This window comes from Alosa pseudoharengus, unplaced genomic scaffold (genome assembly GCF_046254945.1).
Source record: "Alosa pseudoharengus isolate Yale_2024_CS ecotype anadromous, Long Island Sound unplaced genomic scaffold, YU_APseudo_1.1 YU_APseudo_1.1_scf_5, whole genome shotgun sequence".
In the NCBI taxonomy this organism is placed as follows: domain Eukaryota; kingdom Metazoa; phylum Chordata; class Actinopteri; order Clupeiformes; family Clupeidae; genus Alosa; species Alosa pseudoharengus.
Genome location: NW_027468837.1, coordinates 13,293,869 through 13,320,350, shown reverse-complemented (window position 1 = coordinate 13,320,350; position 26,482 = coordinate 13,293,869). Strand labels below are relative to the sequence as shown.

General features: G+C 44.2%; 1 protein-coding gene across 8 annotated transcripts; it reads right to left on the bottom strand.

The window, feature by feature from the left end:
• Positions 1 to 787: 787 nt before the first annotated feature.
• On the bottom strand, positions 788 to 26,053 carry zmynd8 (zinc finger, MYND-type containing 8). Of its 8 annotated transcripts, none has more exons than XM_076269355.1 (21): positions 25,974 to 26,053; positions 18,932 to 19,002; positions 17,150 to 17,307; positions 15,129 to 15,350; positions 14,476 to 14,589; positions 13,444 to 13,509; positions 13,005 to 13,097; positions 12,723 to 12,810; positions 12,562 to 12,647; positions 11,191 to 11,268; positions 10,785 to 10,900; positions 10,070 to 10,587; positions 9,477 to 9,617; positions 8,694 to 8,858; positions 7,693 to 8,301; positions 6,789 to 7,406; positions 6,328 to 6,542; positions 5,432 to 5,512; positions 5,001 to 5,079; positions 3,967 to 4,206; positions 788 to 1,134 (listed from the first exon to the last, which is right to left on the bottom strand). In XM_076269355.1, the coding sequence occupies exons 1-21, from the start codon at positions 25,985 to 25,987 to the stop codon at positions 959 to 961; spliced, it is 3,948 nt and encodes a 1,315-aa protein (XP_076125470.1). In that variant the 5' UTR covers positions 25,988 to 26,053; the 3' UTR covers positions 788 to 958. The 8 variants fall into 8 exon arrangements, with proteins under 8 accessions (XP_076125470.1, XP_076125472.1, XP_076125473.1 ...); XM_076269357.1 differs by having other exon boundaries at positions 6,328 to 6,539; XM_076269358.1 differs by having other exon boundaries at positions 12,562 to 12,617.
• Positions 26,054 to 26,482: the final 429 nt, after the last annotated feature.

Here is a 26,482-nt window from a genome sequence, read left to right as displayed (position 1 = left end):
ATCCAAACCCCTACAGAGTCAGCTCTGTAAGTTTGTCACATTGTGTTCTGAATCGCATTGCACATTAAATCAAACGTTTATGTCATCATGTCATTAGCATTCATGGAATCGGGTCTCTTCAAAGTAGTAGACACAAACATGGGCCTACAGTGGTCTGTATGTGACATTCTTGACTATGGGTCCCCGCCTATTCAGTGTGCAAACGTAAGGTAATATAGTGAGCAGAAATGGCAAAGGTCCTTAAGCAGGTCTAGCTGGGGTGCTGCATAAAATAAGCATACAAATTTTCATTCTTATAGTTAAAAATTCTGTGGAATTTCTCGCAAGTCACTTTTGTTTGCTGACCCCAATGGTGAATATGACAACATTAACAAAAGCAATGTATTCAAGGTTAACTGATTGCAAATCTCACCAGTATGCTGCAGGCGTTCCCCTTGCATTGTCTCATTTGGCAAACATTCTTTTTGTAAACGCGGATAATAATTTAACTTAAATAAGCGTGATGCAAAGGAAAGGGAAAGAAAGTACGCTGGCTACAGTATAAAAATAATGCACTCTCGTTCATGCCCGGGTATGCAATCCTACTCTTGCCACCACAGAAAGGCTGATAGACACAGATTGTACAAGTGGAGGGAAACAAAGAACAGAGATGTTCTCTTCGTGGCAATATTCACAGTGAAGATATTTCCATCCAGATTAAAAATGGCCGAGCCATTAAAAGTTCTACTTTTAGATCTTCAGAGGATGGGAGGATTCTTTTCAGCATAACTGAACAGCCTAACAGCCTTGGGGTTCCAAGAGAACAGGTTGAAAACAGAAACATCTGGTTCAAAACAAACAAACAAAAAAAAACAAACAAATAAAAACATATTTTCTGTAGTGAACAAATAGACTGTAGTTTCTTCTTTTTTTCTTTACAGTACAGAGATTAAGTGCTGTTCCTCAGGGGAAGGGAGTGCTACGCCAAGCTGACGGTCACACTGTCTTTGCCCTTCTCCAGGTCCGAGTTCGGCTGCGTGCCCGCCATCGACGCCCCCTCTTTGGGGGAGTTGTGTGTACTGCCTGGCTGACCGCACACCTTCGCAGGGGTGTCTGTGCACTGCTCTGTCTCGGGCTCCTGCTGGGAGGCGGTGGCTGCACGTAAACAAACAAACAAACAAACAAAGGCAAATAAACACATGGACAAAACATCACGAGGGTAAAGCTCGGTTTGGAGGTGTTTGCTATCTAAACGACGATATGGTAATTACATCGGTCTGGTATTTGTTATGTGAGTGGGAGAAGCAGTTTCTTAAGCATATACTTGTCCGGGAGTGCTTAGCAAGCTAGTAGATACACAGTACTGGCAAAAGATTTGTTATTATCAAGTAAGTAATCACATGTGTTTGTAGGTTTGGAGACAGACACTAAACACTGTCAGAATTGCAGAGAAGTAACGTTATAACATATACACTGATCTGGGCCTTAAGTCGATTTAAATTGAAAATTACTTGTGTCATCCATCATAATTCATGTCACAAAATGAACCAACAAAAATGCAACTGCTACCCCTGGAGCAAAAAGAATATTTGGATTGAGAAAGGATCAGGCTATTTTTTTCTTTGAAAGAATCAGGTTGTCAGTCGAAGTTAAGTGACCCTAATTCACATGAATCACTCTGATCAAGACGCCTGCTTACTCCTTGTGAACACTTATACTATCAGTGACACCACTGTGGCATATTGGTGTCACATCATTAAAGGTTTTATGTGTGGGAAATGTAGGTTAAACTGTTCAAAAATTATCAAGAAATCATTTTGATGGAATTGCAAAACGCCTATGCTCTGTTTTTGCCAAGATATCCACTAAACCTAGCAAGCAAACCAGGTAGCTTCATTTGTGCTTTGAACTTTATACTGAAGTAATACCACAATATACCTCAAGAGGTGCTGTATCAAATACATGGCAATTCAAGGCCATTCAAATTCTACACCTAAGCACCATTAAAGGCTGATGATGTGTGTGTTGAATTAGTGGTGAGGAGTAGTAGAGGTAGTGCAGTGGATCTGGAGCAGGGGAAAGAGATGAGGGTGTGTGTGTGTGGAGAGAAGTGAGGGTGTGTGTGTGGAGTGAGGTGAGGGTGTGTGTGTGGAGAGAGGTGTGGGTGTGTGTAGAGAGAGGTGAGGGTGTGTGTGTGGAGAGAGGTGAGGGTGTGTGTGGGTGTGTGTGTGGAGTGAGGTGAGGGTGTGTGTGGGGAGAAAAGTGAGGGTGTGTGGAGAGAAGTAAGGGTGTGTGTGGCACTGTGGAGAAAGGTGAGGGTGTGATGCTATATAGGTGAGGGTGTGTGTGGAGAGAGCTGAGGGTGTGGAACAGTAGAGTGAGGTGGGGGTGTGGGCCTGGAGAGGAGAGGGTGTATGTGGGTGTGTGGAGTAAGGTGAGGATGTGAGGCTGTCAGAGATGGAAGAAGTACACAATTCCTTTACTTAGGTTAAAGTACTGATACACCTTGTCAAATATTACTCCAATACAAGTGAAAGTTGCAAAGTCAAAATTTAAAGTAAAAAGTTGAAGTACAGAAGTACAGAAGTACTTGCTTTTAAAAATATTTCATTTTCGTTCAGTTGTGAAGACATACCATACTGAATGACAAAAATAATAGTCTGCTTGCATGATCATCGTGCTACATGATGTTTCAAACACAGCTTTGGGAGTGTATAATGACTAAGAATGTAGTGCAGCATCATATTTGGGGACATTGTGCACTATGGCTCCAGGCATCTCAAAGTGCTTGTAGGATAATGACTGTAGTTCTGCACTTGTGTGACAACAAGTGGGGATTAGGAGACATTTTGCCAAAGCTTACCATTAGTACCATTGTACCGAAGCTTAACATTAGTGTTTCATTGTGGCCAGGTTCAGTATCTCATGTTTGTAACTTGGTCTTTTGTCAACTTTGGATTTTACAGTAGGCTACTTGACGACGTGGACTAACTCAGACATTTCTCCACGTTCATTAGCTAGCTAGCTGGCAAATAAGCCAAGCTAAGCAGCAGTTGGAATGGTTATTCAAGAACTGAGTGAAGTGATTTGAGTTGTGTTAAATATTAATGTTGGGTGGGAGAATATAGACACAATTTGCTTGTTTTATTGGTGAAAAGGACCATCTCGTGGGGACTCATGGGCTTTTTTGTATTTCGAGACCAGGAAATACAATCTCATCTCTACACTGCTCATCACAAAGCTTTAAGATAACGCAGGAAAGAAGCAAGTGTCTTAGTGCTCGAAGCATTACACAATATATTTTCCCATATCTCTGAGACAAGTTGGGCCAGTTTCATGTCTCTGTTGCTCTGCTGAGTTTCGGGCGGGGGAGTACATGATGTCAGAATCGCCAAGTATCTTGTAGGGGCTGTTTTTAGTTGTGTGCTTGGTGTGAACAGACTAGGCTTTTTGACATAACTCACCTCAAATGCATTAAAACAAAAGAAACAAGCCAGTTCTGAAAATTTAAGGAGTGGAAAGTACAAATGTTTCTGTGAAAATGTAGGGGAATAAAGTAAAAAGTTGTTAGAAAAATAAATACTTATTTTTTTTAAGTAAGTAAAGTACAGATACCTGAAAATGCTACTTCGGTACAGTGCTTAGGTGTTTGTACTTTGTTACTTCCCATCTCTGGTGGCTATGGGGAGAGGTGAGGCTGTGGAGCAGTGGAGTGAGGTGAAGGTGTGGGTCTGCGGAGAGGAGAGGGTGTATATGGGTGTGTGGAGAGAGTGGAGGGTGTGGGTGTGTGGAGAGAGGTGAGGGTGTATGTGGGTGTGTGGGGAGAGGTGAGGGTGTATGTGGGTGTGTGGGGAGAGTGGAGGGTGTATGAGGGACTGTAGAGAGAGGTGAGGGTGTGTGTGGGACTGTAGAGAGAGGTTAGTGTGTGGGATAGTGGGGGGAGAGAGGTGAGAGGGTGTTCAGGGCTGTATTCAGGGGCAACCATACCCGACTGTGTGCAGGACTTCATGTGCTCGGGCCAGTGGGCCTGCTGGCAGGGGTAGTCGCAGTAGCTGGTGTTCCAGCAGCAGTAGAAGATGGCCTCCTTGCGGCAGTTGGCGCACCACTGCTTCTTCTTGGTCTCGTCCACGGCCTGCTGCTTCTCCACCTCCATCTGCTTCTTCACCTCCGCCACCAGCCGCTCACGCTCCTGCTCCAGGCTCTGACGCATCTCCGCCATGGTCAGCTCTGTGGTGCAACATACACACACACACACACACACACATGTGTGTGCACACACAGGAACGCACACACATGAACATGCAGACACACACAAACACATACAGAAGAAAAAACAGACAAATAGGCTTAAGTAATGTAACCACAGACATACATACCTATTCACAAACAATTCCTGCTGATAATGTCATGACTACACAAGACACAGTTAGACTGAAGATGCTATCTTCCACTGGTAACGCTGGCATTCACATTTGTCTAGCACATTTTAGGCTTGGCCCAGCAGATAGATAGATGGATAGATAGATACTTTATTGATCCCCAAGGGGAAATTCAAGGTCTCGGTAGCATACAGACATTACACACAGCATGCACTTACAGCAGAAAAATTTATGATATAAATATTTTAAAAAAGCATCACAGAGTGAGTGTCCCTTTCCGAAACTAGTTACTATACCCTCTCCTTAGCCACTTGCGCTCCGTTTGGGCGTTCACGTGTAGTGGTCCGCCATATTAAGGGCCATCCGAAACCAATAATTGTTAAGCGAATGCACCCGAGGGGGAGTGGATAGGGGCCGGTTTGGGAAAGGGTTAGAGTGTCCATCCCCTGGTCCAGTGGTTTTCAACCAGTGGTCCGTGAGGACATTGCTGGTGGTCCCTGACCATGGATTCAGTAATGTAGTTGCAATGTGAAAATCAGTATTTTTTATTCAGTGGTGGTCCTGGCGTTAAGTAATTAGTCAGAATGGTGGTCCCTGGTTCACAATCAGTTGAAAACCCCTGGCCTGGTCATTTCTGCTTACCCAGGTTGTGCTTCATCTCCGAGAGCTCCTGCTGATGTAGCCACTGCAGTTTCTCAATCTCAATCCTCAGCCGCCGGATCTAGAGATCACTTACGTATTAGGCTTGTAAAGAACACATGCAGCACACCCCTTAGAGACTTGTTTAAAACACTTAATGGAGATATGTGACCAAAACAGCCTCTAATGGCATAAACTGATTCAAATGTCCAGAGGTTTACCATTAAGTGTGTTTGTTATTCAGGAAAATTATTTATTTCATTAAGATCACTGCAGTCTTTAGATCCTCCATTGGGATCTGTCTGGGTGTTGCAAATAAGCGTTGATCTTAAATACTTAAATAGAGGCAGAGAAAGCTACAGCGCCTGAAAGTGCCATACACAACTCTCAGCGATTTTATACATAAACCCTTTAGATTTAACAGACACACTCACCTCTGCTATTGTGTTGCCTGAGGTGCTCTTGGACAAGTCATTGTAGATCTCAGTCATGGTCCCCTTGATTGCATCCATTATCTGTTGAAATACAGATACAGATACAGTCCAGGTTACATCAGCATATATACAGGAGGAAAGTTGTCAACACAACACACCACATCACAACACAACACAAAATGGACAGCTGTTTGTTTCTCCTGGTGTAGTGAAGCACGTGGCAGTTTGCACAGGTTTCCTTCCTCTACCTTCCCCTATCTTGTGGCCTTATTTTAAGAGTGGGGAAAGTTAGGCAAAGTGCTTCTGCTAGACTGGGCTGTCCATCCCTGCTGTTGTGTAAACAACAGAGTAGCACATGCTTGGCTTTGGCTTGCTAGTTGTATTCTGGAGTTGCAGCAAACCCTCCAAATGCAGAACAGCTTAAATATAGATGCAGCTTTAAAATGCAGCTCTTCTTATCTGGTTGTTCTTCTCACCTTACATTGATTGTTTTCATACCTCTGAAACCTGCACACAGTTGCTTCATACAGCATGTATCTTATTTGAAACTTCATACAGATGCTGATAAAGACCAGTCAACCCTTCCACAGAACTGTAAAGCACAGAAAACCCATGACACTAATCCCTGCTGATCTTTACTGCACATAATCCAATCAGCATGAAGGCCATGTGATCATCTGGAGAGATGGCCTCCACAGAACAGTCCTCTGAATGATGAAATAAATCATGCAGGGCTTTGAGACTATGACTCTTGTGGCCTCTTCTACTTGTACTTCTACTATCTACTTTTGCATTCAGTCGACTATCTACTTGCACATTCATTTGGTTTTTTTATCTGAAGGAATTTACTGTATATTAGCATAGCTCTGTTTGAGCAAATTGGGAGTGCTGTTTACCTTGGTTGTGTATTTGGCGATATCGGCCGCCTGGTCGGCTGAGGCAGTGGGGATGTGCAGGTCGGTTGCCATGACAGCAGGAGACGAGGATGAGGAGGAGCTGCTCATGGAGCCGCCAGGTGTCGCTGTGGCGATGGCCACAGATACTGGGGAGGTGGTCACCAAGGTAACAGAGGACGTGGAGACGCTGTGGGGGGACTCCTTCTGCTGGACTGCTGCAACAAATCAAAAATATGAAGCAAGCGTGCTTAAGGAGAAAAGGTGGACAGTTGTCCTCCATCAGGTAGCTCACAATGCATCCTTGAGGACCAAGGTCAACCAAAACAAACAGGCCAAATGAGGAGAAACCAAATGGGTAATGGGAAACTACATGGTGACATTCAATACAATGAAATATTTATATCTAATATAGATGACCTAATAACGCAGGTGTGTAGTATCAGTATTGCACAGTATAGCACCTTTAACAGCCTGTCGTGTCTGATAGCGCGTGCTGGATGATGCTTGCTGAGCCCCAGATGTGGATAAGACCTGCTGCTGCTGCTGGCTGCGTTGGGGCTGCGTCTGCACCTGTGCCTGCACCTGCGCTGGAGTCTGCGCCGTCTGCGCCGGAGTCTGCGGTGTCTGCGCTTGCGGCGTCTGCGCTTGCGGCGTCTGCGCTTGCGGTGTCTGCGCTTGCGGCGTCTGCGCTTGCGGCTGCCCGCTCTGCTGCTGCCGCTGCACCTTCTGCATGTGCCACTTCTGCGACGACGTCTGGAACTTGGCCGTGGGGTTCCACACCACCGCACGCTGCACCACGGGCACCGTCTCCCGTGGCAGCAGCGGCCGCTGCTTCTTCACCGCGGCGACCGGCGCCACCGGGGAGGACGCAGAGGCGGCGGAGGAGGTGGTGGTGGTGGAGGAGGTGGAGGCGGAACCTGGGAGAGGGGTGGAGGAGGAGAGGAGCGCCGTGGGGAAGGAGAGGATGCTGGGAGGGGTGGGTGCAGAAGGCTGGGCGAGGTCTTTGGGACCCGGCGAAGAGCAGACTGGGGCGTTTTGTTGAGACGGTGTTACCGCACTAGTGGTGATGGGGGCTTTACCTGTGGTGGAGACAACACAAAACATCAAAGTGGTCAAAAAACAGCCCAGGCCACAGGCACTTCTGCAGCTTTGTCAAGACTTAGACTCAACTGGCTCAACATGTTTACATTGGACTCAACTGGCTCAAGATATTTACATTGTTTACAGTATATTATGGACTATTTACTGTATTCTAAGTATTCTGTATTCTGAATGTTTTAAGAAGAACTTTATGGCTATTCTGTGTCAGACATATGTGGAAAAATCCTAAGTGGTCAGTAGTCAGCTCAGTGTTTTCAGAAGTACCATCTGACTTGGCGGCGGTGCTGGCCTCTTTAAGCGCCGAGGCTGCGGCCGACTCTCTCCTGCTCCTCTTCCTCTCTCTTCCTCCCTGCTCGTCCCCCAGGTCGATGACCAGCTCCCTCTCCGAGTCGGAGTCCATGTCTGCGTCCAGTGTCGGAGGCGGCCGTCCTTCCTCCGAGCCTCTGGGCTTGTCCCGGGCCAGCGGGGACTCCGGCGGCGCTGCTTTGGGTCTCTCGGGGGCGTCCTTCTCGGCGTCGGACCCCTGCTTGTCTTTGCCCGCGGGGTCTTCGGGACCGGCCTTGGCCGCAGGCTCTGATTTGGGCACTGAGGTTGACCCCGACCCCGACCCTGCCGACGACGCCCCCCCGTCCGGACTACTCTTCTCCTGCTCCTCGGCGGGAGGTGAGGTTGTCGACGTCGATGCCTTCGTCGTCTTCTTTTTGGACGCGTCCTTCTCGGGCTTGTTGGCGCCCGTGCCGCCGGACTCTTGGCCCTCCTTGCCGGGCTTTTGCTCGTCGTCGCTGGCGTACTCGCTGTCGCTCGAGTCCGACTTGTCCGACTCCTCCGAGTCCTCCACGCCCTTGTACACATCCTCAGAGATCTCATTGATGCCTGTGGAGCAGAGGCTGACACTAATGCAAAGCCTACATAGGAAACCCAGTGCCTTTCACATTACACATTAGCAAATTCCTCAACTTGCTTAGTGAATGGAGAAATTATAGGCAGAGTAAACAACAAGTTAGGACTTGATAGCTAGGACTTTTACTTTAAATTTGTGAAGCGGAAGATTCGCTCTTTGTGAAAAAGAACTTTCACTGTCTCGTAGTGAGTTTGAAGGCTATTTGCATTTATTAATGTAGTAGATGCTTTCATTCAGACGACAGTACAGTACAGTACAGTAGAGTAGTCATCATCAGTAGCCTACAGTATGTGTACTCACTCCCTTGTTCTACCTCCATGTCTACCAGATGCACCACGGGAACGTTTTCAGCGCTCTCACTCACCCAGCTGGGCCTTGCAGTTCTCGATGGTCTTGTCGAGGTTAAGCTGGAAGCGGCTCCGGATCTGCCTCTTGGGGGAGGTAAGTAGGGGTGGCGCCCCCTGCTGTTGCTGCTGCTGCTGCACGCTCTCGCTCAGCTCCTTCAGGTCCATCTCCGCCTTACTGCGGTCTGAAAGCAAACAGGAATTCACCTCTTTGTTTTTAGACTATTACACTCATTTGATACAGAGGTTCAGGCTTCAGAAAGTAGGTCCTGCCACGTATGAGTTTTAGCAAGTCCTACCATGTATTAGTTTAACATGTGCACTTCACACAGATTTCACTAATTAGCTGAGCTACCTGGTTGAACCAGAGACTTTCTAATGAGGAGACACAGCACTCAAAAAATCCTCCATAGAAATGGATGGGGTTAGTTTGTAACGCCAATATTTCTCAGTCTACACATATCCCGCCCCTTCCACGGCAAAAAAGTCGACAAGTGAGTACATTGTGCCAATCACGTGGTGTGTTGTGAATACATTGTGTCGTATGGTTGGTGTCGTGAAGCCTTGCGCACGTGCATTTCTGCCTAAATAGATGCCCGATAAGTGCCCAAAAAGCGTTACAATATGGCCGCCAAGTGGAGGGACTTGCCTAAAAGGACTTTGGTTCAACTAATAAAGTTGTGCTAATTAGAATTCACTGGATTAGTGAATGGTTGGAACAAATTCAGTGGAAGGAAATCTCGAAACTGGTAGTACACTATATCTTGCAAGCTATAGGCAGGAGATGTTTTTCCGGAGCTCACCGAGGTTGAGGTTCAAGATGCTGCCTGTAGCAGGGGCCTTCTCCTGCTTGACCGTTGCGGATGGTGCTTGAGAGTGGAATGGTTTTGGGCTGTCCAGGAGGATGCCTGTAGCACCTGGCTTGGCTGGTGTTGCAGGTGAGGCTGTCAAGAAACACCACGATCGATTTATGTTTCTAACTTTTTAAAACATTTTAAAACATTTTAAAACTTTAAACTTTAAAAAGCAAAGGGGGATGTTATTGAGGCTGACATTACAAGAATTACCTAATCAGACTAGAAAGCACCTTCTTTCTTTTGAGATCTAATTTTCTAAGTGGTTAGTCCAGCCCCTGAAGAATCCATCTGTTGTGAAAAGGTCTGGTTGTGTGTATCTGTGTCGACATATTCACTAAATGTGGGCTACACCAAGTTGCTTTGAATAAAACTGTATGTCTGTTAGCTCTCAAACTTGCTTTGGATAAAGTTATCATTTTCTCACCCTCTATTCACTTTTGTTTTATCACTTTCATTATTTTTTATTAAGATTTATTAATATTTTGCATTTAGACGTTATTCTGTCTTTAGTCTGACCTGACTGTAATAATTAAGAGTACCTGTGCAGTCTTGAGATTCCTCTCCGGTACTGTAGTGTCCAGGGGGGGCTCTGGCCTGGCCGCCCTTCTCTGTCCCTTCCTGCTCCCCGTCGGAGCCTGTGTGGGCCGACGAGTTCGTGCTCATTGGAGAGCGAGGCATGTCCGTCACCGAGATCCGCCTCCCGGCGGGCGCGCTCATGCCCCCTCCTGCTCCGCTGCCACTGCTGGACAACATGCTCTTGCCCAGGATCATCTTGGGAGAGGCGGTCATGTCAAAGTTGAACTTGATCTTCTCCTGCTTCTCTGGCTTGACGGAGCCCGCCGCCGGGTTGGATGGGTCCAGCAGCATCTGGAACTGGTTGTCGGGCGTGTACGGCGTGCGGAAAGGAGCGTAGTTGAAGACGCCGAACTTCTTGCGGATATTCTCCACGTAGACCTCCATCTCTTGCATGGCGCTGTTGAAAATGCTCTTGGTCTTCTTCACAGAGAAGGGAATCTCTTTGGACATGAGGTAGCAGTTGTTGATAGGTACCCATGCCCTAATGAGGGAGAGGATCTTAGTAAATGTCAAGCAGACCTTTTTCTCCCAACATAAGGTCTAGTGCATTTATATGACATATTAATATTAGGTAAATATTTACATTTATACCTAAATTGAGAGTATCAATCAATAAGACTCGAATTATCCTATGGCATCAGTAATCTGTTAAACATATTAAATGTGTTTCTCTCTCACCTGTCATGTTGACCAAAGAAGCGAGCATCCACCTGTCCATCTTTGTCTCGCAGAGCTTTTGCTGGCCAGAAAGGGAATCCCTTCAGTTTGGCCCAAACCAGAGGATGGGGGTTACTCTACACAGGGCCAAAGTATATATTAGAAATATTTTAAAGAGGGTTTCATTTTTTTTCTTACAAAATCCCTACACTCTCAACCTGTACTTTGCCTGTTCTAATAATAACCTATAAGAATTCTACAAAATGTTTTCTAAAATGCTCAATGTTGGATCTGGTCTGAGAAGAATTTAAGGTGAAGGCCATACAAAAATGTAATTACCCATCATAAAGAGGGCACACAAATGACAGATAAACAAATGAACACTCCCAATGGAAGCAGAGGTGTTATGGTCGAACAGGACACTTACACAAGGCTCACAAAACCAGTTGTCTCTCTTCTGGCATGCTGACAGGTAGCACTCTGGACACACTTCAATCTCGTTCATCTGCCAGGGAGGAAGGGGTTGACATTTCACATCATGCGTTACAGATACACTATAACTTGTTACAGATACACTATAACTTATTACAGATACACTATAACTTATTACAGATACACTATAACTTAGGAGATTGTGGGCCATAACTGAAATACTGGGCAAAGTGTAAAGCCTAAAGCAGGGGTCTCCAACATTTTTTCCTCCGAGAGCTTTGACAAAATGGACATGGCCAAGAGCTTTTATGTTAGTACTTGTATGCCATGTATTCACATAGCTGATCTCCACCCAAAACCGCTGAATAAGATTTGTATGTGTTTTATAGGTTCCTTTCAACTCATTTACCTTCTCTTTTTTGTAGACTGTAGACTTGTAGTCCCAAGTGACTGGGTTATCAGATTTATGAGCATCTTCCTCAAACCTTTTGGAGAGCTACTTAGAAACAGTTGGGGAGCTACCTAAAGTCTAATTAAAGCTTGCTTATTTCACAATGCAAGTAGGACGCTCCATTGACTTGAATGGGATTTCCCAAAGGTCATTAATTTCGTCTAAGGACCTCTAAATAATGACCGCTGTCAATAGCAACGGATTTCCATTCAACAGTGAAGGCAGAGAGTTGATCAGCTGTGTTCTAAAGAACATTTGAATCAAGTTCATCGTGTGTTGCGAACTATTTGTTTCTCAGCAAAAGCCACAACGGTAATGGTAACAAATAAATGTAAAGAGACATATTGTGGAGTTTATTTTTTTGTTTTGACAAGTAGCCGTACAGTATAATAAGCGGGATAATGTATAGAACGCCGGTCATTATTGGGAAAATAAGTCCCCGCAGGGCGAACCGGACCCCTATTTGCAAATGCAATACGATGAGAACGATCCTACGCACCAACAACGGTGGGTTAGCTAAAAGCTGTCTCACGCCACATGATGCCGTCAGTTCATGCACAAGAACTTTGCTCACACACTGACTTCGAACACCATTGAAATTAGGGGCCATTGTGTCTCTATATCTCTGCACATCCTAAAACATGTCCTTTTGGAACACTCAAGATTCCAACTGGGAGAGGGGAATTCTGCTTTCAGGTCTTTAAGGAGGGGTGAGGAGCTTGGGGGCAAAATTAAGTCGTCTAATTACAGGTTTGCAATGCAGGGTAGTGAATTGTGGTATTTCCCTCTCAGTCACTGTCATAACAGTAACAGCAGATATTGATGTCTATGTACTAAATACATCATGTGATACATGCGTTATTGTAAATACGCAATGAATTAGACAGCATATCAACAACCCTTAAAGACACTTACCTCATGTTCACAAATTCGTACAATGACTTTAGCAGTAGCTGTGAGTTTGTGATTGCCTGTAGGAATAGGAACACAGACAGCATATCCTGTCATCCACGATGCTGTCAAGTGAAGTGGTTTTCCATGTTTTTAAACCGTCAACATGACATTCATTCACTAACCTCCATTGTAAATTATACAGTTGTGCAAAATCCACTTGACATCCGCTAAGAAGGCCTCAGTGCATCCGTACATTTTCTTTTTGATGTTCTGAGGGAAAATTGCCAATAGAAAAGGTCAATGGGTTAAATATGTCAATGTGTTAACAAACAGGTTGACAAGGAGTACGAGGGCGCACGTGTGAAGTTATAAAACAGGGTAAGTTACAAACAGGTTGACGTCAGCCAATTCATTTAGCATGAGATGTCAGTGGAGTGTGAGTGGAGTGTGGAGTTTCTGCTGACCTTCTCCAGTGTGCAGAGGTCCATGGGGTGGAAGATGTACTCAGCGTAGTCTGGATGCTGTTCCAGGGACACTGGCTTCTGAAAGGGCTCAGTCTGAAACACACACACACACACACAGCCTCAAAGTTATCTAACATGTCAAAAACAAACACATGGCATTGTTACTTCCACCATCACCCAACACACACACACACACACACAACCAAGCTACACAGTCAAACTGATGATGAAGAAACAACAAAAACCCAGACGACTAAAACAACCCCACTCCAAACATGTTAAACAGAGAGGGCGTAGAGGCGGTGAGGGGTTTAGGAGAGGGGGCACAGAAAAGTAGAGAGAGACTTGAAAAATGCACACAGGCCACACAGGAAGGGCGGGGTAAGGGGCGGGGGGGGGGGGTTGAGGGGGGGGGTGCTGTTTTATGGTGAGTGTTTACCCAATTATAAGCCTTTCTCTGCGAAGTAGTAGCGTGTGGGGAGTGAGATGAGGAGCGAGGCTGGTCCTGTAAGAGAACAGAGGGGGCAGCTATATCCTCACCAATCCACAGCCCCCCCACCCACTACCACCCCTTCCGCCCACCACACTCCCTCTAGCGCTGGCGTTGACCAGAACAGAGGCCTTGGCTAGTTCCTGTTCGGAACTCCTCTACTGAAGCCGTGGCAAGCAGAACCTTTTGTTCTGGCCATGCTGAGGAGAGACGTAAAGTTGTAGTAAGATTCAAAGTGCATCGAGTTCTTGGTCTCATAATCTAACAGGTGGAAAGATAGCAAGGCTGGAAAACAATAAACAGTTTTGCTTTTTTTTTTTACCTTTTAAACTCTCCACCTGAAGTTTCCATCTAGGGTGTTTATTCGCCAGGAAAAAGAGTAGCTCCACAAAGGAAATTATTCCAGATGGGACAACAAACAAATGGCTATATTATGATTCCTGATATTTACTGGGCTCACAGGAAAACATTCAGCACTGCCCAGACCCAGACGGTGCAAAGAGGTTTTGGAGAATCTGAGAAGGACCTTCCCAGAGCTCTCTTTTTACCAGCACGGTCTCTTCAGCCATGCAATATTCAGCATCTGGATAAATGCTATTATTTGCCGAATGTAAGTGTTATTGCCAAGCAAAATGCCAAGGACAAGGGCTATTGGAATGTGTGGTGTTATAGGTCCCAAAACAACAGTACTCACATAAAAAAGGTCATTGGCAGAAACATCAAACAAAAGTGGATTCTTTTGTTTAGCCACATGTCAGTGAACATACTGGTCCAATCTGTACATGCTATACAGTGATAACTTAGTCAGAACTGACAGCTCATATCAGATGCTCTTCTGGACGTCAAAGAAGAAGAGAGATAGAGAGAGAGAGAGAGAGAGAGAGAGAGAGAGAGAGAGAGAGAGAAGGGAATAGAGAGAAAAAGTAAAAGAGAGAAATGAAAGAAAAAAGGAAGAGAGAGATAGAGAGAGAAAGTACTTACACCCGGCTGCTTCATCTTCTGCAGAGCGAACTTAAGCAGGTAAGACAGCTGGTCTAACGTTAGCATGGTCATGGCCTTACTCTGAGTCTCTATGCATTCTGCTACAGTGATTTTCTGAGAAGGAAAAGGAGGACACAGAAAGGAGGAGAGCACACTGTGTTTACACTGTACACAACACCACCTTCTCATCATCACTCTAATTCTGATACACTTGTGACCCTAAAAAGGGTAGTTGGCATTACAAATTAAGAATTACTATATTAATATAGCCCAAAACCAAACTGACTAGTAGTACAACAATTAAAATATTGACTGCAGAACTTTGACTAAATATTTCAGCACTTTAAAGTGATATGAACCGAGTACCGGTATTTAGGATTAACTGCCTACTATTCTAGTATTTTTTCAATGTATTTTGTTTACAAATAATGTGGACAGTTAACGTCTAATGTATAGATTAATTTACATGAACTACTATGTACTTACATTACTATAAACTACTGGTTCATTTAATGTCAAAGCGGTAGCTAAATGGAAATCTTTCCTGCCCCAACCCCCTGCACCCCGAGCAGCCGACAGGGCCGCCCCTCAGCCCCCACAGCGCCACACAGCTCCAGAGGCTGGCTGCGGTGTGTGAGAGAGTGAGAGAGTACCTCACACTCGGGGCAGAACCAGTCGCCCTCGGGCTCTGCTGCTAGTTTCAGGCACTTAGCGTGGTACACACGCGGGCACAGCTCACAGCAGAGCACCTGGCCCTCGCGGTGGCACACCCAGCAGTAGAAGTCGTTGCGGCCGTCCTGCGGTACAACATCAACAGGGTCTGTGGTGAGTGCTGGCTGCTTCACATAGTAAAAGGGACCATGTCTTAGCTCAGACTGAAATGCAGGCAAGAGAAACACAAAAGGGGTTCGGGTTTCAAAACACACGCATGTGAGATTTCACACAGGCAAACACAGTTGGGCAGAGAAATAAAATATTAAACAAAGCATTATATACTACAATACACACACACACACACACATGCATAGTAAAATTAATACAGGTGCCACACAGGGATGCAGCGCTTGTCTTTAATACATTACTGTATGATATAATAAAATATTTTAATATATATATATATATATATAGAATTGTAGTACCACATTAGTAATATACTGTACCAAATAGTAATAATAAATAAAATTGCACAGTAAAAACATGTTGCCCATACTTTAAAATATGGATGTGCAATGTCTTTATTCCTTAATCATGCAAAATATGATAGGGACCACAGTAACAGTGAGCTAGAGTAAGAAGCAGGTTGGTCTGTTTCAAAACCCCAAAATAGAGTACTCTATTGCAAGGACCCTAATGTAGCATATTCTGCTAGTCTGTAGTCTGCTTCACACAAGAAGTCAATAGATTATTTGATGACTGGCCATGCTGGACTTGCTAGCATTGAATTTGCAATGTCATAGAAAAACAGTCCTCACACTTCTCCTTCGTGGCAGACAATATGCGAGCTAATGTTAAGTTAAATAAGTTGTGGATGTTTTCCACAACTTGAGTGCTTTCTTTGCTTTCCTTCCAGCGAGAAGTAGCGTTTGATTAATAGATATTGGGCAGATACTCTGAGTCTGTTTAACTGCCTTGATTGAGTGCACACAGGCTCCAGAGTTTTGCTTTGTAATGCTGGTCCTCTTAAGTCTCCATAATTACACTGCCTGATAATCACTTAAAAGGCTAACATGAGAACTGAATTAGGAGTGCATGGCGTGTTGACTCAATAGCGGTGTCTGTATCGTGACCATTTGTATGTTTTTACAATATCTTCAGTCTTTTTGATTTTGGCCTGGCTGTTTGGTCAAGTCAAAGTAGTACAAACAAATCTATGCCACTTAGAGCCATGCCATGTAAGACATGTTTTCAACAACTGATCACAGTTCATGAAAGTGAAGACTTCATGAACTCTGGCACTTAACCCCAAGCTGCCCCTGCAATGTGCATCTGTAAGTCGCTTTGGATACAAGCATCAGTGTGGGTACAAGTAAAAAGTTAAAGCTACCATGCAACCCAAAGACAATTTGCCAAGACGAGCCTACATTTTCTGTTCAAACTATTCAGTAGCCAAAAAGCCATCCACCTGCCACTAAACAACTCATTCCTGAGACAGTTCCTGTTCTATAGGGATTTTGCAAGGGATTTTGGGTGAGCACTGTCAAGAATACAAAGTCCCAAAGGAACACAAACGCATGACATATGAGTCAACCAGATCATGTAAGGGAGCTGTTTCCTGTGCAGCTATTCTCACACAGCCATGAGAAGCCTGAGGTATTTGGGGAGTAATACCCTTAATACCCTTCAGCTATGGGTCTGACACATCTTTGACTGTCTCTAGGAAAACTATTTGGAACAGAGAAAGTAATCTAAGTTGGCAACAGCATCTGACAAAAAATTATGTTTCAAGCACCGTCTCAAACATGCAACCATGCATCAAGCGCAAACTAAAATATTTGTGACTCATTGTAAAAATTCAATTTCAAATTCAAATTCACAACCAGAGAGAATCAGCTCTATTAAATACATTGTGTGTGTGTGTGTGTGTGTGTGTGTGTGTGTGTGTGTGTGTGTGATTTTGTGTGTTTTTGTATGGTCCAAAATGGGGTGGGATCCGGATCCGGATCCGGTGCTGCACCTGGTCTTTGCTGCTGTTCACTGCCCCTGGCTTCTTCTTCTTCTTCATGGGGCTTGGGGAGGTCTCTGATGGAGAGTGTCCATTAGATGAGTGAGGAGGGCTGGGCACCTTGCGCTTCTGGGCAGTCCGATCCACTGACCCAGACTCAACACCTGCAACTGAACCCACCCAATCCAGGTCAGAATTGAAGACACTGTTGGACTTTTGGATACTGTTGGAATTTTGATAAATATGGATGAAGGTGACAAAAATTTTTTAGGTTGAGCCTACAGCTTTTACATACTACAAGCTATGTACACATGTACCCCACGATTGGTCCATCCAGAACGACAGCTCATGCAGCCATCCAATCAAAGAGAGAATTTGCCTGTTTGGAACAAGTCTTCCTGTGCTGCATGCTTTCCGTTTTACACCAATATTCCAAAAGCAACCCACTTATGCGAGGGTCTGAGGCTAATAGATAACCACCTAGAGTTAGCATTCACCTAGAGTTAACATTCAATTGACCCAGGCGCGCCTGCAGGTGTACGTCCGTACGCACTGTGCGTACCATCACTCAACAACGAGAGAAAATTTCCCTTGTGTGTGTGTATATTCACACCATATTGGCCTACCATACCTTTCCAACTATGCACAGTATCCCATTAGTTGCATGCCATCAGGCTATTTACAATTTTCTATTAAGTAAAGTTAGTGAACACTTCAAAGTCGTGTCATGTCATGTCAAAAGTCATGTCATGAACCTGCTACTTTCTGTCACACAGGAGAAAAATAACCTTGCAGGGAATCTGGCGAAAGGCCCATGTGAGAGGGCATAAACTAGAGGGAAGCATTGGAAAAAAGCTATTCAGTGAAGTTTTGTTAGACTGGCAGAACAGTTACCAAAAGCTCCACTTTAACTCAAGCCACTCATAATTTTCTGTATGCAGCTACCAAACCTTTTTTCAGCCCATTGCTCAACGTCACATCTATGTCACCAAACTGAGCTGAGGCTGGGCCTCAAACCCGCTTCACTTCTCTCCAATAAGACCAACAGAGTGGCTTTACCCTGCCTTTGCATCACTGATTGAACTCAACAGTAGTACACTATTGTTGGTAACGTAAACACATCCGAGTTCCATTCATATGAACACTATGTAAAAGCAGGCCTCGGTGTTTGGCTGTTGGTCAACTGGCACACTCCAAAAAGCAGGTAGTCCTTGACCGAGTTAAGCAGCAATGTACAGTAGGCCAGGCTGTGTTTGCAGTGCTCCTTGAGAGGACACATCAATGCTGCAAGCCTGACTGATATTCTGACAATTTGAATATAGTAATCATCATGGTACTGACCACTACTGTAACCTTTTACCTCAGAATACGTGTGCAGTATCCCAGATAGCAAGAGGCTGGCGGACCACTGTCGGTCCATTGGGGGCATAGCTGGCGGTCCGCTGGCATTTTGCTCATTGGTTCTCTGGCGGTCCGCTGACGGGTTGCAGACAAATTGCCCAATATATTGCCACTATTAGTCTAAAATCTTTTTCATTTGTTCAGTTATGCTCCATATTTTTCCATCATTTTATTAACTTTTCTTAATATTAAGTTAAGTTAAATTTAAAGAGATGGTGGTCCAATGGCGGACCACAAGTGGCACGCCACTGGCAGCATACCACCAGCAGTCCGCTATCTGCCAATCTGATTTTGCTATCTGGGATGTAGTACAGTCATATGGTGTTTCGGAAACAGCCTAAGCTGTGGTGTAGAAAATAAATAGACAGTAAAGAATGATCTTTGATCTCTCACCTTTGGATCGTGTTGAAATCTCCATCCCCTCAATAGCATCCGACTCCACTTTCACCTCCTCCTCTGCCAAACTACAAGCAAAAACAGCTAATGTTGCTAATGTATTCAATTCATGTCATGTAGCTGAGCATGGATCTGATCTACTGGCAGCATTGTGACATTGTTGGTGGTGTGATTTGGTTTGTTACTATAGTTTCAATTGAGTAGAATAGTCAATCATCTATCTCTATAAAGAGTTTGCTATTTCACAGACTTCACCCAGATATTATGCCACAAGCTGACAGAACTCATGTGTTACTTCATGGGTCTCACATCTACATGACATCCAGATAGCATTAGTCATCACTGTACAGGCATGAAGTGCAACTGAGTTAGCCATAGCAGGAGATACTCACTGTTGCACACTTTTAATTAGTTAGTTGTTGCAAAATGATTAGCTAATATAAAATGCAATCACACATTTACATTTAAAGCATTATAACATGCACTATTATAGTTTAGGTGGTGTCAGGTGAGACCACATGCATCCTAGCAGGAAAAAGGCCATTAGCTGTGCTACAACATCTAATGCTGCTGAGTTGGCTGAATTTGTAGATTAGTGGTGGTAGCTATAGCTGGTTTATTTCCCAATTTGCATGAATTTACAGTAGCCTACACCTTTTTAGGGTGTGTCTCAATACACCACTTTCAGTTTATTAAAGATGAAAATCCATTTTTTAATCCATTTTCTTATAAACACCTGTTTAAAACTTAAATCCTTGACTTGTAATCATCCCTACCAAGAAGCACAGAAAAAAGTAAAGTTCTCAAATTTCTGACACAGAGACCTCTAGAATATTGTTAGCCATGCCATGCTGTTCCCTTCTTGACAGTGGGCCACTAACTGCTGGTCTATTTTTGTTTTGACATTTAAAAGTGAATCCAATCTCAAATCAGGGCTGCTTCCTGATTTACCTTCAGCAGAGAGAAAATCAAAATGTGAGAGATATTGTCAAAGATGGTTGATTACGAAGATACTTCCTGAGAGGCCATTTACTGTCCCTGGAAATGTATGCAAATAGGGTAGCAGTAATACACGCCCTGCACAAGGGGGGGCCACTATCCCCCATTTATGCAGTGATCGGGCTCCCTTTTTAACATTGAGGTCTATGGCAGAATCCAAGAATTTCCCACAATTTGTCAAAGCCTTATTTTTCTAAGCAATGGATGCACATTTCGGACACGGTATCATGATCTCCAAACCCTCCTCCCCATTTCAGGAGAATGTCGTGACAGTATGACCCTCCAGTCGGGAGAAAATCAACATTAATGAAGGCACACCAAGTTTGTTTTGTACTCCGGCTTCTGTCTGGCGTGGAACCGAGGCGTTCAAACGTCAGTCATACGTCAGTGACACGTCCCTGTGCAGGCGGGGACTGAACCAGAGCCCATCTCTGACTGAACTCTACTTTGCCCTCATAGACATGAACTAGGACGACCCATCTTGCTACGCATTAATTATATTTGATATTGTGATGGGTTGTTTAGGCTACATTCAGAGCATGTATATCCTGTCTGAGGTTACAAGCAATCACATGCATCTCCTCAATCAATAGACCATCTTTGCTCATATAAGGAGATCCGGGTGTTAATTGAAGCTAACTACCTATGGCAAGTTGCATTGCAAGTTAGCTCTGGGGTAGCAAATATCTAAGTTTGCCTTCTTAACATACTGAAGATCACAGTACCCACTTGAAGGCAGAGGACAAAAGTGTGTTTAGCAAAACATCTACATGTCAGACTTCTTCGTCTCCACGAGAGTTTAACTGCGATAATTCAAATTCTATTATAATTCTAATGTCTATTCCTGTGGGCACCAACACACCTGATTCACTGACATCGTTAACCATCACATCTTCAGTGATTAGAGGAGGACCAGTGCAAACAAGAGTATTTCTGAGTACTTAATTAGCCTATTATAATTAGATTCAGATCTCAGTAATTACATCTGACAACCAACTAGGGCTGTGTATTGGCAAGGACCTCACGATACAATACGCATCACGATACATGGGTCACAACATACAATACATCACAATATATTAAGATAAAATTCAATACAAATTGTGATATATTGCAATACTTTTTACCCAAAATGTTAAAATATGTAGATCACATTATACAGATAATTCAGCAGACAAATAATTAAAAAATATCGCAATAGTCAGCTGTATAGACATTTTTGCACCACCTAATGCTTTCATAAAAAATATTGATATTTGGCGGCAATGGTGATTCGATACGATATATTGTGCAAGTGACAATACAATATATCGATATTTCAATATCTAAAGCACAGGCCTAAAACCAACTCAAGAATCACTCCAATTTTCTGTTCTGGTACTTTGACAAAATATAACATCAGACTTTAATGTGTATGAAATGCGCTATATAAATAAACTTGCCCAGCCTCGCCTTGTCTAAACACTCAAACAAAACAAAAAAAGACTTTTGCTCAATAACACAGAGCATATTTTGCAAATCTTCCAACATAACTGTTGGGGCAAGCCAAGTTTGCAATAGGAAGGAATGTTTTTCTCTAAATTGACCCCTGTGACATATGCTCAGTCTCTATCCTCCAAAACACCAACACAATGAGGCTTCTCTCTTACTGCCATTTAGTTGACTGACATTCACTATAAGCTACTGATTCCTACCCAGATAGATTTCACTGGCCACTTAGGCGGCACTTCAAAATCAGTCTCCAACTATGGTCATTCTCATGCCTCTCCAAAGAGCAGTTTCATGCTCTGTGAACCTCCGTGAAGGTCAATCTGATAACACTAGAACACGAGTTCTACAAAAAAAAGTCCATAAGCCTGCTTATTATATGAACAACATTTGACTGGTTCCTTACTGTGATAAATCAAACAATCATTATCTTGTAATTATCAAACATCATATTTCCAACCACAAGCTAATATTGATAGTGTGTAGCCTACTGCAAAACATCATGCAAAATAGTGATGTAATAGGTTTTCTGATTTCATCAGAAATTTATTTTAATTATCTCTCTTACTATTTTTGTCACCACTATATTCACTAAAATTTGACAGCTGATAAATACAATTATGCATAAAGTGTAATTTGCACAGAGAGAAATTGGCACAGATAGAAAGTAAACTGATTTGCACAGTAGGGGAAAAAGGGAGAAAAAAATAAGAATCAATTTATGCATGAATTTCATGTCTATAGCCTTGAAAAGCAAGCACACAGCTAGCGTGTGCTAATGGAGGGGGGAAGGAAGTGGCTTTCCTTTTCCCCGGGCCTTCAGCGATCTGCCTCACCCGAAATTGATTACTGAGCCACTGAGGATGTGGACAGAATCATCTATCTGTTTTTACACAGTGACGTGTACTCTAAGTGCCAGACTCAGTGCAGGCAGGCGAGCTTGAAAGCCAGACCGAGTCGATCTGCCTCTGGCATCCTGATCATCTAAGCAAAACCATCAGCCTTTGAATTTTACATTTCCGCACAGCTGTGCATTGGTCGGACAGCCAGATTCTTTGTACTGTTCACATTTGGGCTGTGCAGCACAAGTACGGTAATTTTGCTATGCCTTGTTCTCCTCAGAGACTCCATCATAGGAGCTCTAGCACCCAGAGTGGGATTTGTGTGCGTTTGCATGGTAACAATGCCTGTGCAGTCAGTGCCTAGTGATGAAGCTGGAGCTTGGCTGGTCACAGGCAAGCCCTGTGGAGAAACAACAACTCAGTAATTGCTAGGCCTGTTCTATAGATCCCTGCGTAAAAATCCAAGAGACAATGCAACGCCAACCTGCCGCCCCTTGTAATCGACTGAAAGGAAGAAGACATTTCTTCTCAGCACTACAGCTCAGCCTAATTTTAAACTGAATAAATTCCCCATCAGTGAACTGTATGCCTCAGCCTTGCTGACTGACCTGACACATCAGCCCTCTCCCTCAATAAACAACATCAAATTGAAGCGTGGAATTCTCCAGTGACTGGGGATTCTTGAGCATCCACCTCACTATATATTTATTTCTTAGAGGCAACAAAGAGAGGGCAGGTTTCATTTGCAGCTGCAGTGCCAGTGACTACTTAAGTGGAAGCAGAGATCCCAGAGTCTTCTTCCAATGCAAGTGTTGTTGAGACAGCAGAATCACTGCTTCCCCTCCCTCCATCAGGTCTCTTTATCTCTCTCTGTCTCTCCAGCTCCATCCATCCTCCATCTTTAACCCCCCTCACCCGCACACACACTCACACATGCACACCCGCCGTTGCTCTCCTCCCTTCCTCCCTCTGTCCATCTCTGGGGGAGAGAAAATGACAGCACGCAGAGAAAAACATGTACTGAGACAGAGCACTTGCCATCTTGGCCTCCTCCTCCTCCTGCATTTGAGTCTGCTTGCACTCTAGCAAAATCCACCATTCTTTTTCATCTCATGCAAATCACTGCCACAGTACACAGCAAACCTGTCATTTCCGCAAACATCAAATATTTCCTGAAACAATAATTAATCTCATTACCTCACTGACATAACATTCAAACCTTAACATCACAATAATTCACACGTAGAAGCATACCTTTTTCTTTAAGGATACAAAATACAGGTTCTTCAGCCAGGGGCTTTTAAAAATACTGTTATTTTTTTCTTTTCTTTTCAAATTATGAGGCTGGTAGGGGATGAGACAAAGATGGGTGCAGAAATTTCCAGAAGGGCCCTGCTCTCCCTGCTGCTGCTCTCAGTGCGATTGTCAATCTTTAACCTCAGCTGTGGGCTACCGATTGGTTTGAGCACCACACGGAGGCATGTGATTGGGCGGCAGACGCAGTGTGCCACACTAGCTCCCTCTTTTCCCCTCTCCCGGCTCAGATCCTCTGCTGCAATGCAGGGAGGGCTTCTTGCCTTCTCTCTCCTCTTTCCTCCACCACTACAGCATGGCTCCTCACCTATTCCTTCCTTTCTCTTCCTGTTGTTGCTGTCGACGCTGTCCCTGTCGCCTTCACTGAGCCTGTGTGCGCGTGTTTTCAAAAAAAGAACACAGTGTATGGCTGATCGTTGACGCGGCGCGTATCAGATTCCACTTCCCTTTTTGCCCTCCCTGGCTTTGAGCAATCTCAGGGCGTCCATTTTGAAGCCATGTTGTTGCTGCTGCTGCTGCTGCTGCTACCGCTGCTGATGCACGACTGCTGCTGCCACAGAGGCTGCAAGCCTGCTGCTGTAGGGAAGAGCAAGCCTCTCCTTGCCTAGCAGACAGCCAGGGTCTAAAAGGAAATGCTCTCCAAGGGACGCAAAACAACTAAATAAAATAGGGGATGGAAATGTCACAGGCCTACTAGTCTAACCTGTACTACTGTTTAAAGAGGGAGTTAAAAAAAACATATTCAAAAAACACCTTCATATTTAACTTCCCTCATCTATGGTGCTAGTACAATTTAAAAAAAAAATCTAGGCTTAATACTAATTAAATAAATGTATTTAGCATTTACAATTGGTAATGACTATATAATAATGAAAATAAAATTCACTATCACTCTCATTAGATCATTCACAATCTGTGGTCTGATCTCATCTCACAAGGTGCATTTGAGTTTAGCCAACAAAGCCACCTCGAAATTTTAGAAAAAAATAATTTGAAGATCAAACACAATCCCAGTTCACAGTTCAAATCAAAAGACCAGCACGTGTAACAAATGTGATCAATGAGAGAACAAAACATTATGAGGCCTCATGAAAAGATTAACTGACAGGCGTCTCACCAAACAGTGCTACAGCTAGCTAGCGCAGGATTAAAAGGCCCTGCTCTTTAATCAGCCCTGATAACCCTTCAAACACCTGCTTTGTTACTAACATTCTGCTGAGAGCAACAAGATCATCAAAGCCTCTTTCACTGGACTCTCACGTTGGGGTCTTGAGGAGATCATAAACCATTTCTTTTGTTGCCGTGCACAACACAGCAAGCTGTGAGCTGTGGTGTTTGTCTGATGGGCAATAGAAGCCGACAAACAAGAAGTGCAACTTAGAAGTGCACATGCAGTGGCATTTCAAGAAGACACAGACATATAACACCCCTCCCTCTGCCCCAATCCCCTTTCCAACTGAGCTCATTAATCTGAGGGGTTTAGAGGGGGGGGGGGGTACCTTATTCAAAACAGATTTCTTGCTCCCCCAAGCTCTCTTTAATGTGCCTGTGTGGGATGATGCCACGCTTCCCTGTCAAACCTCACACATTATCATAAAGAAGGGATAGGAGGGGCACAAGCAGAGAAGACGTCTGTAATGGCTGACTTCATGCATAGAACAAAACCTTCAAGAGGGGCTCAGCATTAGGCCTACTTCCTCTCAAAACAGAGCCTGAATAGAGTCTGACAGTGTGCTGCTGACGCGATGCAAAACAGATCTGTTGTTTTGTTTTGGACTGATCTATGAAATAAAAAGAAAAAAAGAAATTCCCTCCAGCAGGATGAAACAGTTACAGCTAAAATAGTCGTGAGCCGTGTGACAAGAAAATATTTCACATTTTATGACTTGGCTGATTTCTCATATTTAGTTTCTCTTCCTATGACTTAATGCCCCTGTGCCAGTCCAGAACAGGCTGAACAGTGGCATGACCTGGCTTCTAAGAGCACTCTGCTGTTTAGATCTCACCATATGCTGTGGAGTTTCCTACCCCTGTGCCACAAGTCTGTGGTAGAGGCCTTCCATTTTGAGAGGTCTGCCTAGTGTCACTCTTTGAAGCCTCCTGCCTGTAAATGTTACAGCTTTTTGGGGAAAACAGAAATTTCCTACACTGCTGACACTCTTAGGCATAGAGACAAGCTGCTTCCTGACCCTGTGAGCCATTCTGTCACACAGCAGACAGTACAGAAAGAGACTTCTGCACTGAGTTCCTGCCTGCCTCCAGTCCTTTGGTGTTGTGTGACTTACAGACTCTCCCCCCATTCTATAATAGGTACTGTCTTCTAACAGCTTTACAGTTTCTAATACATAGGCTAGCAAGGTAAAAGAGGAAGTGAAATAATGAAAAAGCAGGCTTACCTCTGTGGATGCATGGCTAACAAACACAGTGTGTTATGTCAATGCTTACTAAAACATGGAGGACAGCCCTCAGCCTTCACTATGCACACAGCAGAGCCACGGCACTTCAGGCTGTCCGATCTGCTGGCCAAATGTAAACTGTGCTTTGATTGGCCGCTTCTGAGGGACAGAATGTAATGCAGTAGCTGATTGGCTGTCCCATTTCCTGGCTGTATGTCTTTTGTTCAGCACAGGCAAGCTACGGCAGCAGTGCTTTGGACAGAGGGAAAAGCTACTAGGCCCGATCCACAGGATCAACATACAGAAGGACAAAATGGCCCAGACAACTATGAAGACTGAAAAAGCAGCTTTTTAATGACCATTTAGTGTCAAATTAATGTGATCATTTTGAGAGGGAAAGTCTCAAAGCAGATCTGTTACAGAAGCCTAGAAGGCCCTCGTCTCAAAAGGAAAGAAAAGGCCTTTGTCTCACAGATCCCTCCCTTAAGTTAAACAATCCGCAGCAAGAA

Bases quoted from the DNA above. Each gene is read 5' to 3' on its own strand.
- zmynd8 (XM_076269355.1), bottom strand. The intron at 15,351-17,149 runs GTGCAGCACCGG...CCTGCATTTCAG, and splicing joins TGAACAGCAGCAAAGACCAG to TCTGAGCTAAGACATGGTCC. The intron at 6,543-6,788 runs GTGCTATACTGT...GATTTGTTGCAG, and splicing joins GACACGACAGGCTGTTAAAG to CAGTCCAGCAGAAGGAGTCC.